Source organism: Pelophylax lessonae, assembly GCF_965119305.1.
Source record: "Pelophylax lessonae genome assembly, chromosome: 3".
NCBI lineage: Eukaryota > Metazoa > Chordata > Amphibia > Anura > Ranidae > Pelophylax > Pelophylax lessonae.
This window is the reverse complement of record NC_138770.1, coordinates 149,307,571-149,324,904: the sequence shown is the minus strand read 5'-3', so window position 1 is coordinate 149,324,904 and position 17,334 is coordinate 149,307,571. Positions and strand designations below refer to the sequence as shown.

Here is a 17,334-nt window from a genome sequence, read left to right as displayed (position 1 = left end):
TGTCATGCCTCCATGTCCCCTGTCATGCCTGCACTCCCCCCCCCCCATGTCCTCTGTCATGCCTGCAACCCCCCCATGTCCTCTGTCATGCCTGCAACCCCCCCATGTCCTCTGTCATGCCTGCACCCCCCCCCCCAATGTCCTCTGTCATGCCTGCACTCCCCCCCCCCCCCCCCATGTCCCCTGTCATGCCTGCACTCCCCCCATGTCCCCTGTCATGCCTCCATGTCCCCCCATGTCCCCTGTCATGCCTGCACTCCGCGCTCTGACAGTGTGAATCCATCGCAGGCTATTTACTAGCACAGCTGAGATCGCACGGACACGCCCCCCGCTGCCCTTAATTGGTTTAGAACGCGGAAGGGTTTCGCATTCCGTGAGTGTAATCCCCTTCCAATCACACATCTTCTCCGTTCCTTCCAGCCAACCAGAACCCCGTGTACCGCCCACCTGTCAGCCGCCTCGCGCTGGGGTATATAAGTGACTGCCGATCGTTCTGCAGCTCATTCTGAGCTAATCAAGAAAAGAAAACAAGGAGTGTGAAAGCTGGATAGGGACTGCTGAGCGCTTGTCGTCTGCGTGTGTGTGGGGAATTACCTGTCTATACCGCCCTGCACTATGAAAGCTTTCAGCCCCGTCCGATCTGTAAGGAAAGGCAGCCTAACGGAGCACAGCCTGGGCATCTCCCGGAGCAAAACGCCGGTGGACGATCCGATGAGCCTTCTGTACAACATGAATGACTGCTACTCCAAGCTGAAGGAGCTGGTGCCGAGCATCCCCCAAAACAAGAAAGTCAGCAAGATGGAAATCCTGCAGCATGTCATCGATTACATCCTGGACCTGCAGATCGCCCTAGACTCACACCCCACCATCGTCAGCCTGCACCACCCGAGGATGGGCACCTCCTCCTCCCCCTCCACCACCAGGACCCCACTTACCACCCTCAACACAGACATCAGCATCCTGACACTGCAGGTACATGATCCCTACCCCCATCCCATGCATTGTCCTCCATTGTACCCCATCCCCTAATACCCCCATAGCCAGGTGTCTCCTCTCCTCCTTCTTCCCCCTGCTGCTTTGTGTATGTGCTCCCCTCCCCCTCTCCCTGTCAGCCTCTGTTGGCTCCCATCTACTTACACGTGCTTGTTTTCTCTTGCAGGCGTCTGATTTATCGGCAGAGTTTATCACGAATGACAGCAAAGCTCTTTGTCCTTAAAAATGGTGAGTGTCTAATGTGTGGTGTGGTTGTGGGGTGAGTGTATGTGGGGGGCTGGGGAGGGATGATTAACCTCACCAAGGAGGATAGGCAACCCCCTACTAGGATACCTCAACGTTCCGTCACAAGACTGGACGTTCTATCGCCATACCGAAGGTTCCATTATGATCTGCTCTGAGCTTTCTGGGGTTCCATTATGATCTGCTCTGAGCATTCTGGGGTTCCATTATGATCTGCTCTGAGCTTTCTGGGGTTCCATTATGATCTGCTCTGAGCTTTCTGGGGTTCCATTATGATCTGCTCTGAGCATTCTGGTCCCCCCCCTTTTATTTTTTCTACCTCTTGGGAACCCTTGACATCATCTACAGATCTCACGGAGCGCCTGCTAAGTCAGTAATTGGGGTCCCTGGGAAGAATGCTCCTTACATTGGTGACAATGCCTCTTCCAGTTGGGTGGTCCATGGGGCAGAATGCCATCTCCAGTTAGGTGGTCAATGGGGCAGAATGCCATCTCCAGTTAGGTGGTCAATGGGGCAGAATGATCCTTTTATTGGTGAGTGGTCCTTACGTTTAGTGGTCAGTGGGAAGAATGCCGCCTTCGAATGGGTGGTCAGTGGGAAGCATGCCGCCTTCGATTGGGTGGTCAGTGGGAAGAATGCCCCCTTTCAACTGGGTGGTCAGTGGGGCAGAATGCTTCCTACATTGGTGGTCAGTGGGGCAGAATGCTTCCTACATTGGTGGTCAGTGGGAAAAATGCCTTGTAAATTGGTGAGCATGCCCCTTGCGGTTGGGTGGTCAGTTGGAAGTATGCACCCCCTTACAGTTGGGTGGTCAGTGGGTAGCAGGGCACCCCTTACCGATGGCTATAAAGATAACTGGTGTCACACAGCTGGGCTCTGCCAAGTGGCACAGGCCCAAGAACTATGCAGACACTATCAAATTGGGAGGCAAATCAATTACAGACCAGGGTAACCCTAACTGTTCAATTGAGCCCTGGCTGAGATATTAGGATACTGAACTTTCTATTAGAACATTCAGCTTCATAGCAGATCCTATTAGGATACTGAATTTAGGATACTCTTGAAAGGTCTATAAGGGTAGTGAACATGGTCTGTTGGATGTTCTGTCATAGCTGAACGTTCAATTTCTACTTCCCATTCAGTTTTAGCGTTCCATCTTTCTCCCTTCTGTCACAGGGCAGAGTAAGTGGCAGAGAGTCAGCCCTAATGCCTTAAATGTTTGTGGGCTCCTGCCATCACGTCTAAGTGGCTGCATTTAATCAAATAATTGATGCAAGCAGTACACTGGCGCCTACATGCTTGGATTCAAGAGACTGGCTTAAACGCCCTTTTTTTTTTTTTTTTTTTTTTTTTCATTTTATTTAACCAGTGCTGCGCCTAGCAGCCTTCCCAGTCTTATTTTTTTTATGTCCCTCTTGCCTATGCTGTGCCTGTACCAGGCGTAGTCATTCTTATGCTGTGTCCCTTTTATAATAACCAGTTCTAGACCCAGCAGCCTGCCCTGATCTCACTCCATAGTCCCCTTACGGTGTCCCTTTATAATACCCAGTGCTGTGCCCAGCTGCCTGCCCTGGTCTCCTTTTTTTTTTTCTTTTTTTTTTTTTTTTTTTTTAATGTCCCTTATTGGTCCAAGTACCCTGGAGCAAAGTCCAATGCTTTTTCTTCCCCCTCCAATGTTTTATTGTGCAGTTTGTATACGAGTGTCTGTTGTATGTGATCTGTAAGCCTGATGGGGTGATCAGAGATGTGTGGGGTCTAAGCATGTGACATAGCAGTGTGGGTGAAGCTGCGTGGGAAGGGTTAATCCCCCAGCTCCTGTGTACATCTGGAGGACCGAGTTCGCCCCCAGTGAGTGTTTGGTTAAATGTTCAGTGTGGCTTCCTCACTGGCGCCAGTCTGTCTCCTGATCGCTTCCACTAAAGGCCTCCTTCTCAATCTCTTGCAGGTGTTCCGATTGACTGTTTTTCTTTGCACAACATGGCTACAAGACTTCTCTATTTCATTTATTTGAGTACTGCATTTGTACAGAAGCTTGTGGAAGAGGGGGGATCCGTGTGGCTATGAAAAGGGACTCGCATCCAGTTTTTTATTTTATTTTTATTTTTTTTTATCACCCCCCACCCCTGAATTTTTTTATTTTTATTTGTTCCCAGCCAAGCTTTGGACTGCTTCTTATTTATGAAAGACTTTAATTCACCTTTTCTAACATAGGGAAGGCTTGAAATCTACTATTCTCTCCTGCAATGGGGAGTGAAAGCTAAAAAAAAAAAGTTACCACAAGGGATTTGCCACTTTACCAACAGCTATTTTAATGCCTTTTTATTTAATAAAAGGTGAAGCATCGGGCAATGCGGACGGAAGTTAAAGTTGTATGGGATCAGATGTCTCCTCCAGGACTGAAATGAAAATGTGTGTGTATATAGATTATTAAATAAGAAAATTGTGAACTCTTTAACATTCCAAGTCTTTTCCCCTCCCTTGTACAGTGGCAGAGATTTTTATTTCTGCAAAAAAATGTGTAATAAGAAAAAATTTAATCATGCTAAACTTTTTATAAAAGTTTGGTTGTAAGCTTATTTTTTTTTTTTTTTTCTTTTTTTTTTTTTATACAGAATAAATCAATGGTTATTGAAATGAACAAAGTTTTAGTCTATGTGGATTTATTGTAATAAAGGTATTGCTTATGTGTTAGAAATGGTTGATGTAAATCCTTTTCTTTACCTGTGTACAGATAGTCCTACAACCGATCCTTATATGAATCACGCTAATTGACTTATGCGAGTAAATGATTGTCTGACAGACTTTGCACTGCTCAGTTGGATCAGGTCACCCAGTATCTATAGGGTTATTGAACAAACCATGCAGAACATAAAAGAAACTTGTGATACTCTCCAGTCTTATGTCTGTACCAGCTTGGCATGGGGCTTTGACCTAAACAACCTTTTCTGTCCTCTCGAAATGTGCTGTATAAGGTTGAGAGATATATAAAGTCTTTGCACCTAAAGCAACTGCCTTTGCATGTCGTATGTATAAGGTTGGGAGATATATAAATTCTTTGCACCTAAAGCAACTTTGCCTTTGCGTGTCATATGTATTTATTAGGTGACTGGGGAATAGGTAAGACCCACTCCCAATTCAGCTGTGCTATTTCGGTATTCTCTAGATCGCGCTGCAGTAATGGGAGTTAACATGAAATAACTATTATGTTACTGATTAAACCTTGGCTCCTCTTGGAACACGACTTAACTTCTCCCATAAGAATTGAATTATCCCCTGTAATAGGAATTTTTTTTTTTTTTCTTTCCCAGATCCAGTTGGAGAATTCTAAGTTGTTACCCTAGTTTCAACTCTACCTTAGTGTATGCTCCAATTTAGTCCGTCCCTGGCAGTAGACCTAGTGTTAGGCAAGCCATCAAATCTGAGTACTTTTATGCGTTTAACGTAATGAAAAAAAAGAAAGCATTAAGATGGTCATAGACAGGAGATGGTAGTTGGCACATAATTTAGAGGACCATACCTGGTTTAACCATATATACTCACGTTGGCCACTGTAATGCACTAAACATGCCCACAGTGCTTGCTGGATTTCAAGTAAATTATTATGATTATTAAGGATTTCTATAGCGCCAGCAGTTTACGCAGCGCTTTACAATATTAAATGAAATTATTTGGTCAACCTGATTGTCTGTAGAGGTCCCATACTGCCCTTAGGTACCGTGTAATAGTTTAATGATCTGACCAAAGTCAGCTATTTCTAGTTATGGTTAGCTTTACGGGTGACCAGAAGATGGACAGAGCAGACTTTGGGAGTAATGTGCGTAAAAACCTCTACCTGCATAGTTAACGCAACACTGCAAATCTTTAGCTATGGCAGGGATCCTCAAACTACGGCCCTCCAGCTGTTGCGGAACTACATATCCCATGAGCCATTGTAGAACTGACATTCACAGACATGACTAGGCATGATGGGAATTGTAGTTCCTGAACAACTGGAGGGCCATAGTTTGAGGACCCCCTGAGTTATGGTGTTCATGCAAAGCTCAAAATCCAGTATACCTTCTTTTTTTAAGCCTGTATGCCCACACTGTTAGAGGTTGAATGGCACCTGACCCATATGAACCAACATTTCACTATTCCATCTATAAACTGCTGTAGGCAAGATCACCACATTATTGCTTTTGGGACTGACTTGTGCTATTCATATATGGGGAACAGATGGTGACTACTACTGGTCCCAAGTCTATGGGGTTATACGCAATAGTTGTACATACTCATTATCTGTAGGAGAAAACTGCACTTCTTGTCACATTTCTTTCTGTTCAATTTCCATATTGAGGCTTAATAATTTTACAAAAAAAGTAACATCCCAAATATAGAATAATTCTGCAAGGTGAAAGGAAACTTTTTCTCAGGTTAGCAACTGCTGTCAGGAATACAACTTAAATGTTTAATTTGCCCCTTAAAAAAAAAAAAAATATTTATTAGTAGAGAGTTCTGGTAGGCTTTAGTCCTGTTCTACTAGAAGGCATAGATGACCCAGAACATTGCAGAGGTTACCGTACTGGAAGTCCCAGCATACCAGGACAACGCAGCTTAGGACTTGTTAGTGACCAGCAGGCTCTCTACAGTGTAGGAATGCAGTGTTTCTGTATTATAAGAGCTTATATCCTGCCGTCAGTGGACAGAAGGGGTTAACGTAGCTGCCTTGGGGATTGCCTGCCTCAAGGACTCTGAAAGGAAGCCTCCTCACCTGTATGCTGGAACACTTTAACCTGAGTTAAACAGGTGTTTGGGAGGCGCCAAACAGTCTGGAGCAGCTGCCCTTCCTTGCCCTTGACACAAAATCCATCTCCCAAGCCTGGGAGCCAGAGCAGTACTGATCTAATCCAAACACTGCACTGACAGCTCTGCAGCTGAGGGGGAGAAAGCCTTTCATGGTTTATCAGTGAACCCAAAACACGAACACAGCTCTGACAAACGCATACAAGAAAGCTAAGGAGAGGCTCTCTGGCTGTGCTTCTCTAACCAAAGTGCTCATATGTTCTACAAGCATGGAAGACGTGGGTCCCGGCATAGTTCACGGGACCTTATAATGATTACGTTCTCCCCTCAAACGCTGCTGGCTGTCCAAATATGAATTTCTACATTTGCAGTCAAATTTGAGAAGCCCGCACTATGAGGGGCCATTCGTTTGTGACACATAGCTGGCCGTGAGGATGAGGTTGGAAACCTTGCTCCAAAATTAAAATAAACTGTTGCCAAATCACTATCAGTACAACAAATCTATAAAGACCTACCACCAGATCAGCAATAAGAAAAGTGGAAGTAAATAGGATCTCTTCCATTTTGGAGTAAACTGTCTAAAACATTTTACTGAAAGATTTATATACCCCTTACTGCCACGTACATAAATCTGCTGCAAAATGTGCCTTTCATTGCACTACCCTCAGGAAGATTTTTATTAAAGGGTAACTCTACTTTCGTGGGACAAAAAAAGAAAAAATAATATAGCTTATACAATTGCTACACAAGTCATATTGTAATTGAATTTTATTAAAAATTACCTTTTCTTTTCAATCCGCAGTCGCTTTAAATTTCTGAAAATGCAATATGGCTACCTGGAGATGTTCTGTACACAGAATGTATACTGACCACACCCCAGAAACATCATTTCCTGCTTGTGTGATTGGCTCACCAATTTTTCCAGAAGTCTGCCTAAGATACAAATCTGTTTCAGGCATCCCCTGCCACAGATGTAATTTTTAGTGAGATACTCCCAATAGGAACGAGTCTAAGGCCCCTTTCACACGGCGACAGAGTCCGTTCTGCTCAGCGGGGGATCGATCCGCCGATCCCCTGCTGAGCAGGCGGATGACAGCTCCGTCTCCGCTCTGTGTCAGATCCTCCGGAGCTGTCAGATCCCCGCTGACCTCTATGGGGAAATCGAATGAGAATTGACTGCCTGTTCGTTCTCATCCGATCCTCCAGACGGATGGAAAATAGGGTTTCCATTCATCCGGATTTAACGGACAGGATCGGAAGTGGGTGTCAGCGGAGATGTCTCTGCTGACATCCGCTGCCCCATAGGGATGCATCTGATCAGGTCCCCCTGAAAAACTGACAGGCTGATCGGATCGCCCGTGTGAAAGGGGCCTAAAGGGATGTAGACCCAGCAGCTTTGCTCATTAGTGCTCTGCGGCTGCACAGCTGATTGATAATTATGAAACCACTCCCATTAGATTAATTTTACTACAGGGGCACAGAGAAACACACAGGCATTCCTTCAGAATAACAAAAGGTAGGAATCTGCAAAGGTTGTTATAATGCTTGCAATGTACATAGATCACCCAGAGGGGAATGTTTTTTTTTTGTGGAGTTATGCTTCAAGTGTGGCCATACATTATACAATTTTCCTATTCAATTTCCTTTTGGTTTACCTTCAACTATGTATCGCAAAGGCCTGCCTGTATGCATACTGATTGCATACAAATGGAAAGTGTTTAGGTTTGACCTCATAGTATATGGTTTTGGTAAATCTACAAGAAAATTATATAATGTATGGCCAGGCTAAGGCTGTTCAATTTTCTTATATAATTTTCCTTTCCTATGTAGCGAAAGGGCCTGCCTAATTGGATACAATTGAAAGTTTTTTTAGTTTGTTTGACCTCAGATTATATGGTTTTTGGTAAATCTAAAGGAAAATTGTACAGGTCGATTGAACATGTATGGCCAGCCTAAGACGCTTTTTAAATTTCATAGTATATGTTTTGCAGTTTAGCTATGTAGAGTTCCCTTTCACACAGCATACCTAAAAATACTTAAAAAAAAGTTTCCCTTTTCTGGAATTTTTATCTTTCTTTGGAGCAGGTTCATACATAGGATGCTATGCACAGTTTGTATTGTTTGGAATCGTTTGCATTGTGCAATTAGGGGATAGATTTGTTTAAAAGTGCATTAATCTACAATGTACCACCCAAGCTTTGAGATCTTTAATCCAGACAGTGTGCACTTCTAGTTTTTAACTAATAATGAAAATATGCCAGCGCAGTGCAGACAGGGTTATTTATGATAAAAATACTTCTCTAACCCCCTGCCAAATGTTACAGAGGGCAAAAGTGAAAAAAAAAGATTCAGCAAGTAGTAAGATAGCAGCAATTTGTTTTTTTAAAGGATTAGTTTACCTTTGCAGAAAAATGCACTATGAATTCAAGGGTGGCCTGTACTTTTAAAAACCACTGTAATGTTTAACATATTTTTATTCAATTGCCATACCTGTAGGTCCATCACAGTTTCCCCTGAGCCTAGAAAAACAAATACTTGGATTGATCGTCTCTGCCCTGCCTGTGGTCCGCTGTGTCCCCAGCATTTCTATTCTGAGCCATCTCCCTCCACTGACGCAGCAGCACAGAATTCAGTTGTGGCGGCGATGACAGAGGGAGCAATGCGCATGTGGAAGACTTGGAAGAGGGAGTGCCCTTGTTCCAGTGATGTCACTTCTAGCCCTAGTCAATGCAATGTGGACTGGGACTTCCACGAGTTCTACTTCTAGTCCTAGCCAGTGCAATGTGGACTGAAACTTCCACAAGTGCAAATTCTAGCCCTAGCCAGTGCAATGTGGACTGGGACTTCCACAAGTGCAAATTCTAGCCCTAGCCAGTGCAATGTGGACTGGGACTTCCACAAGTGCTATTTTTAGCCTTAGCCAGTGCAATGTGGACTGGGATTTCCACAAGTGCTATTTTTAGTCCTAGCCAGTGCAATGTGGACTGGGACTTCCACGAGTTCTACTTCTAGTCCTAGCCAGTGCAATGTGGACTAGGACTTCCACAAATGCGAATTCTAGCCCTAGCCAGTGCAATGTGGACTGGGATTTCCACAAGTGCTATTTTTAGCCTTAGCCAGTGCAATGTGGACTGGGACTTCCACAAGTACTATGTTTAGCCCTAACCAATGCAAGGTGGACTGGAACTTCCACAAATGCTGGTCGTTAGGATATTTTGTGGATACCCCTAGAGCCTACACCTCCCATTTTCTTTGACAGAGCTGCATATATATATTAATATTAGTATCAGAATTCAGTATGTTGTCGAGCCTTGGGTAGAAAAAAATATTCTATATTGTGAGTTCCATAGTGAATACCATTTGCAAACACATTTTCTGTGCCCATCAAGAGTTCTCAACACATCTCAACATACTGCAAACTTGCAGGGCATGCTGGGAATTATAGTTCACTGTTTAGTTCCAATACAAACCATGGAACTCCACCTGTGCAGTTCTACCCAAAAGTTTACAAACGAAAAATAAAGGTGTTCTGGTATTTCTTCGTTATTCAATTAAAGCTAAATTTTGAAAAAAACAACCACTCTTAAATCCTTATTTGTAATCAACAAATCAGGCGGAGCGGGAATGCCAACACTGCGCTTATCAGGATCAAATTCTAACTGCACAGTGCTTTAAGCCTAACATGTTTCAGGCACTTAGTGCTGAGATAGAAGGTGCTTAGACTGGGGTAGACCAGGGGGAGGATATCTCCAATGAAGTGAAGTTCAGCAATAGCCCAGTAATTGCCCAGATATGGGGAAGGGACACAGAAAGCCCAGTAATTCCCCAGATATGGGAAAGGGACACAGAAAGCCCAGTAATTCTCCAGATATGGGGAAGGGACACAGAAAGCCCAGTAATTCCCCAGATATGGGGAAGGGACACAGAAAGCCCAGTAATTCTCCAGATATGGGGAAGGGACACAGAAAGCTGCATGTCCTGACCAGTAGAGTCACCCTCTAGCTATTTAGTGTGGCAGGGGTGTGTGTGAGTGCCTGAACACGATGACCTATTTTGGCAGATAGATCGGGTCACGTCTTTCATCGCAGAGCACACTCTTTGCCTGGAGTTGTGGTCTCACAGGTATTCAATGGTAGCCTACAGTTTTATTCTCTTTTATGTATTTTCCCTACCAACAACTTTTTTTTCTTTTTTTTCCCCAACTAATAAAGTATCAAGTGCTTGGTCCTGAGAGCAGATTTAATTTAGAACTTTAATGCAGAAGTCAAGAAGGGGTCTTAACTGCTGCATACACCTGCAAATATGTGTAAAGTTTCTGCACAACCCCTTTAAGTATGGGTTTACAGTAATTGATGGGAGTATCAACATTGGAACACACAAACTAAACTGAGAGCAAGGTTTAGTTGTGTGATTGGCCACACAGGAGTTCTGACATGCTGTATTATGTCATGAAGCATCAAGTCGCCTAACATTGAATGGTAAGGATCTCCCCATCACACTGGATATAAGCAATAGGCCGCCAAAAACAATACCCAAAATAGTTTTGGAAGCCAAATCTTTTTTTCCCATGTTTGTGGGACACTATCACTTTTTTTTTTTTTTTTTTGGTTGAGAGCTTTTTTAATTTATTTTTTTAATTCATCACTTTATAGTAGAAATAATGGGCAAAAAAATACGGGTGCCAGATTTTTTTTCAAACCTTCATAGTCAAAATATTCTCATACATATTCACAACTTCAAATAAAGTAATAAAGCATAATGTATTCATTCCATGCTTCCATATTTCAGTTGCAACAAGACAAGCATGATACTGTATTTTAAATAATTATTATAACAGGATTTATATAGTTCAGTGCTTTAAAAAAAAAAAAAGGGAGCCTGTACAGTTCAATTGAAGAATAGACGGGCCCTGCTCATGAGAGTTTATAATCTATAGTGTATATCACCTTGAAGTTTGTAGAATACAGGCAGCACACAATGCAGCTTGTCCCTTCTAGCAGGCAGTCAGCGCCAATAAAATAATGTTAAATGGCTCTCTGGCTCCCTCTAGCTGCCGCACACCATTTTGCATTGAATGGTATCTGGAATTTGGTGCTATATGGTAACTCTCCTGCCAGTGACTCTAGCATCCTGCTGATAAACACTTTGCTCTCCTTCCTGTTCTGCTAATCTTGAAACAAACCTCCAAAGTGTCAGAAGGCTGCTGAGCAGAGCCACACTTGCAGGACTCTTGTCTTAACAGTGTCCCTTGTTAAAACAAAGCTGATCACTAAACTGCAGTCAGAGTATTTTTAGGTAGATGTTTCCTGGAGAGGAAAAAGTAAAGCCACACTTCCTATAGCGATGTTGTGAAAATGCTTTTATGCAGAGCCGGGTGTGCTGAGAGAGAAGATCCGGACCAAATAACAAACCCTCAAGATGATGAGGTGCAGACCTTGAAGACTTAGCCAGGATCAGACCAGAAAATAGGTCAAAGTAGAGCAGTTAGTATATTATTGAGGTTCTGCATTGCATTGGTTGAGGAGGGGTGGGGTTCGCTTTCTCATCTAGTTTATCAGAAGTGAACTGCTAAACTTTAGCAAATGTATGTTACTCTGTATAAACCTTTTTTTTTTTTTTTTACCTTTTGAAAGGGTAGGAAAGAGTAAAAACTGCGTTAATTTTTTTTTTTTTTTTTTGCAGTCTAAATTCCATTGGGCAGATTTTCTTTCACTTCCTGTCCAGAAGAGACAACAGGAAGTGAAAGGAAATCCCCTCTTAGTTGTCTCTGGAACCTTTGCCGCAATTGATTTGCACTCGCTTCCTGTTCTGATTACAACTGTAAAACATTGATTTTTCTTTAATCTTCTGTTTCTCTGACAATGGTCCTCATGACAAATAGTCAAGAGGGAAGACAGCGCAGCGCCTTCTAAGTGCAGCAAGACATTTTATTGAAGTATGTGCAGCAGTATTACACTCACATTTAGTCGGTGAATAAGATGCAGTTAGTCAAGTAATGTTGATCATCAGGAGCATCACTGGAGCGGGTCCTGGTGGTGGAGGCAGTGGATCCCGGTGAGAGCGGCAGGGGGTTCCTCCGTGTGTACAGGGATGGCCTCGGTGGTGTCCGTGGGCTCCTCGTCAACTGGTGGAACGCTGGCACTCGTGGGTCCTGGGATCCTGAAGTCACTCCTGGCGGTGATGCGGGATGCTACGGCGATGCGTTATCGGAGCATGCGCTCCTTCCTCAGACCGGCCTGAGGAAGGAGCGCATGCTCCGATAACGCGTCGCCGTAGCATCCCGCATCACCGCCAGGAGTGACTTCAGGATCCCAGGACCCACGAGTGCCAGCGTTCCACCAGTTGACGAGGAGCCCACGGACACCACGAGGCCATCCCTGTACACATGGAGGAACCCCCTGCCGCTCTCACCGGGATCCACTGCCTCCACCACCAGGACCCGCTCCAGTGATGCTCCTGATGATCAACATTACTTGACTAACTGCATCTTATTCACGACTAAATGTGAGTGTAATACTGCTGCACATACTTCAATAAATGTCTTGCTGCACTTAGAAGGCGCTGCGCTGTCTTCCCTCTTGTCTCCCCCCAGAGATCTCTTCTGTCTCTTCCGCCGGCAGCCGCTACAGTGGACAGCTACCCCCTGAACTGTTTGGGGGTCCCCCCATCCCTGGTGTTTCCCTTCTCCCCCTCCCCCGGGTCCCCAGGACCAGACTTTTTTTTTTTTTTTTTTTGAGACCTCTTCTTACGCCAATTCACCACCAAACCATTGTCTCATGACAAATAGTGCCTACCTAGCAGGAACACAGAAAGCAACAAATATGTGACAGAAGTTCTAATCCTTCCACACTATTAAAAACCAAAAAGGTTTTTCTTTAGGTACACTTTAACCACTTGCCTTCCACACCCTGTAGATATACTGCAAGCGGATAGCACGTGTATGTCGCAGCGTACTTCCTGGTTTGGTGGCGCACATGCATGCACCTCCTGCTGACCCGACCTGTGCTGTGATTGGACACAGCTTGAGTTTGTCAGCAGATTTCAGCCAATGCACTGAACTCTGTACACCGACTGCAATTTGTCGGTTTCCTCACCCTGAAATCAACTGTGAGTTCAGGGAGAAAAGGCAGAGCGATCTGTTAGTGTAGTGGTGTGCCCCTTTATCCAGATGCAGGTGCAAGTCCCTTTAACTCAATTTCCCACAATCCTCTGGGCTCCCAGCATCCCCTGAGTTCCAGGACACGCCCAGGGAGTATAAATGCCTGCTCCGCCCAGCTTCCTGTGCTCAGAGAGATCCTGCCTGATGGGACAGCAGTGACTGGGCAAGTGAGCTGTCCCCAGGTGCTGGGTCATCAATCGATCAGTCTGGTGTGTGGGCCACCAGCAGTGAGCACAAGAGCACGCAGCATCTATCCAAGCCCCAGTCACTGGCGAGGACTCTGTTACAGTCCATGTGGAGAAGCTGTCCAAGCAGTGGGGTGGTCCTATCTACGGCCCCCAGAGCCTCCTGACCAAAGTCAGCATCAGCAGTGCCAGTGTGAAGTCTGTAACAGCAGGAAATCCCTCAGCTCACAGTCTGCTGAATGAACGATCAATCTATTGGAACACGTGAGAATCTTCAGTTCTTTATCCTATTAGTAAACTGAACTCAGAACACTCTGCTGCCATCTAGTGGCCATTACTAGAACTGCAATAGAATTGTTTTCACATGTTTTATGAATGTTTCTCCCTTCCTCATATTGCTGTTGTGTACTGCAAACCCCTGTTCACATGATCTCCTGTGTAATCTATGTTCTACATTGTTAAGTAAAGGTAGAAATTGCATATCACCACTGGTCTGATCATTTGGCTGATACCGTTACATAACACTGTAAAAGCAGCACACATTGCACTTTTTATGCACACAGTTAAACCCTGCCCGGCCAGTGCTATTAGTACAGTATTACCACACCTTATCAGTGTCACTAACGACATGTCAGTTTGCGCCAGATTGTCGGTGTTCTGTTGATTACCGCAGTAGTCGGATAATGCCTTCCAACAATCTGCGCATGTGTAGTAGTGACGTTACTCCAGCTGGCATGATATCATAACTGTGGCATTATCCGACGATCAGCAAAGACAGAACATCGGCTCTGCCACCGGGGGCACACCACACCGTCCTACCACCTCCCAGCCGTCAGGCACGACCCCAAAATGAGCTCAACCCCCTCCACACAGCCTGGCCATTGCACACCTTTTATCCGCTGCTCTCTGCTCTGCAGGCGGCCTCTCGTGAACGTGCGCAATGATCAGCCTAGGCAGGGAAACACCCCCCCATGACAAAAAATACCCCCAATGTGGGGCCCCACTCCCTACACAGGGCCGCATCCACTCCCACCAGGTTCTCTATACCTCTTCTCCCAGACAGAACACATGAAGGTGGCCACAGGGTACCACAATCATCAGGGGACTACAAATCCCAGCATGAGCCATCCTAGGGGGGCCAGGGGTGCTGGGACCTGTAGTCCTACAACACCTGGAGAGTCAGCTTGGGGGGATGATGTGAACTCTGTACAGGTGATCTAAAAAATACAGAGAGGGGCAGCGTTCTATGCATAAGAGGTGACATGTAGTGGTGACGGGTCCGGTAGGTAGAGTGTTCTGCCTATACGCTTTTCTGATCATCGGATAATGCCTCAGACGATCTGCAAATGCACAGTGTTGACGTCATGCCAGCTGATCCGTAGATCAGTTGGAGTGACATCACTACTGTGCATGCACAGATCGTCGGAGGCATTATCCGATGATCTGTAGTAATCGACAGAACAACGGCCACACTATAAGTCGCTGAGCACCGCCATTACTAGTGTAGTGTCTGTACGGATCAATATCTTGATCATGATCAGAACTATAGTGTCTGCAAAAATGCAGTTTGGTTTGAATACATTTTGGCCTACATTTATGAGTAAATTGGATTTTATTGCATATGTTTTATAACAGAAAGTAGAAAATATTGTTTGTTTTTTCCCCAAAGTTTTCAGTATTTTTTTGTTCTATAATAATTATTATTATTATTATTATACAGGATTTATATAGCGCCGACAGTTTACGCAGCGATTTACAACTTGAGGGTAGATAGTACAAGTACAATACACTTTAATACAGTAGGAATCAGAGGGCCCTGCTTGTTGGAGCTTACAATCTAAGAGGGAGGGTCAAGAGATACAAGAGGTAATAACTGTGGGGGTATGTGCTGATGGAGAAAATAAAAGTACAATTGTTAGGTGGGGCCAGATAGGCTTCGCTGAAGAGATGTGTTTTCAGGGATCGTCTGACAATAGACAAAGTAGGAGATAGTCGGACAGATTGGGGTAGGGAAATCCAGAGGATGGGAGAGGTTCAAGAGAAGTCCTGGAGGTGAGCAAGGGAAGATGTGACAAGGGAGCTAGAGAGCAGGAGGTCATGGGAGGTATTTTGAGACCATGTTAATGATGTAGCTGGGGGCTAAGTTATGGATGGCTTCATATCTTGAATTTAATTTGTTGGTTGAGTGGCAGTCTATGGAGAAATTGGCAAAGAGGGGTAGCAGACGCTGTGTGGTTTGTAAGGTGGATGAGCCTAGCAGCAGCATTCATGATGGGCTGAAGGGCGGATAGCCTATTTAAAGGTAAGCCAACAAGGAGGGAGTTGCAGTAATCGAGATGAGAGATGACCAGGGAGTGGATTAGAAGCTTTGTGGGGTTGTTGGTTAGGAAGGGGCGTTTCTTGGAGATGTTGAGGCGGCAAGCTTTGGACAGCGACTGTACGTGGGGCCGAAAGGATAGTTCAGAGTCCAGGATTACACCTAGGACCTTGGCATGGGGGGACGGCTTGATAGTTGAGCTGTTGATTTTGACAGAGAAATCAGGGGAATAGGAAAGTGGGGGAGGAAATATCATGAGCTCAGTTTTGGATAGTTTGAGGAAGTGATGTGCCATCCAGACTTATATGTCTGTTAGTAAGTTGGTGATGCCTGAGGAGACTGATGAAGTGAGCTGAGGGGTGGAGAAATAGATTTGGGTGTCTTCATCGTAGAGATGATATTGAAAGCCATGGGAGGCAATCAACTGATCCAGGGAGGAAGTGTAGATTGAGAAAAGGGGAGGTCCAAGAAAAAAACCTTGGGGGACCCCGAAGGGGAAAGGAGGAGGAGAGAAGGTAGTAGAGTTGTAAGTGGCACTGAAGATGCATTGGGATAGGTAGGATGGGAATCAGGGAAGAGTACAGTCACAGAGACCAAGGGAGTGGAGTTTTTTGAGGAGGAGGGGGGTGGTCCACTGTGTCAAAGGCAGCAGAGAGGTCCAGGGAGAGTAGTACATAATAGTGCCCGATGGTATTAGCCGTTAGTAGGTCGTTTGTGAGTTTAAGGAGAGCAGTGTCCGTGGAGTGTTGAGGGTGAAACCCGGACTGAAGAGGATCAAGAAATTTGTTCTTAGTCAGATGTCACTCGTTCAAGGAGTTTGGAGAAGGGGAGTAAGGAGAAGGGGTGGGTGTAGGTTGTGAAGATTGGTGGGGTCCAGTTAAGGCTTTTTAAGGATGGGGGGGGGGTGACTAGCGCATGTTTTAGAGAGTTGGGGAAGATACCAGAAGAGAGGAAGAGGTTGAAGATGTGAGTTATAGAGTGTAGAACAGAGTCAGAGGGTGAGAGTAGCATTTGTGAGGGAGCATGACCCAGGGGGCAGGTGGTTAGATGGGTGTTAGAAAAAAGTCCAGTAACCTTGTTAATACTAACAGGGTTGAACAAGGGAAGTAATGATTGTACCTGTGGACATTGAGTGTTAAGCGGGGGAGGTTTCTGCACATCTCCCAAATTTTATCAATCTTATTTTTGAAGTGCTTGGCCATCTCCTGGGCAGTGAGTGAGTTAGTGGGTTTAGGCAGTGGTGGACAGAGTAGAGAGTTAAAGGTAGAAAAGAGTTGGCGGGGACTAGATGAGAATGTGTTAATGAATGTGATAAAATAGGTCTGCTTGGCAGTGAGGAGGCAGGAATAGTATTCTTCTTGGGACTTAGTCTTACGCCACAGGCACTCAAGAGTGCGGCTACATTTTTGGAGACTTCTAGTGTCGTCTTTCTGCCAGGGTTGTAGCGGATGGGGCCTGACTCTGCATGTAGTGAGGAGAGCAAGCTTGTCTAGGGCGGATGACAGTGAGCTGTTTTAGACCGGAGTGGCTAGGTTGGGGCATGACAGGGGTGAGATTTTGTCAAATAGATGGTCAGTAGCAGAGTAGAGAAGAGAAGGGTTGAGGTGGCGAAAAGGTTTCTACGGATAACTGTTAGGCGGTTGGAGGGGGAGGGA

General features: G+C 45.0%; 1 protein-coding gene across 1 annotated transcript; it reads left to right on the top strand.

Annotated features, from left to right (window-relative positions):
• Window positions 1-515: 515 nt before the first annotated feature.
• On the top strand, window positions 516-3,322 carry ID2 (inhibitor of DNA binding 2). The gene is made up of 3 exons (XM_082248996.1): window positions 516-972; window positions 1,160-1,221; window positions 3,182-3,322. Exons 1-2 carry the CDS (start codon window positions 616-618, stop codon window positions 1,214-1,216), a joined length of 414 nt encoding a protein of 137 aa, XP_082105122.1. The 5' UTR covers window positions 516-615; the 3' UTR covers window positions 1,217-1,221; window positions 3,182-3,322.
• Window positions 3,323-17,334: the final 14,012 nt, after the last annotated feature.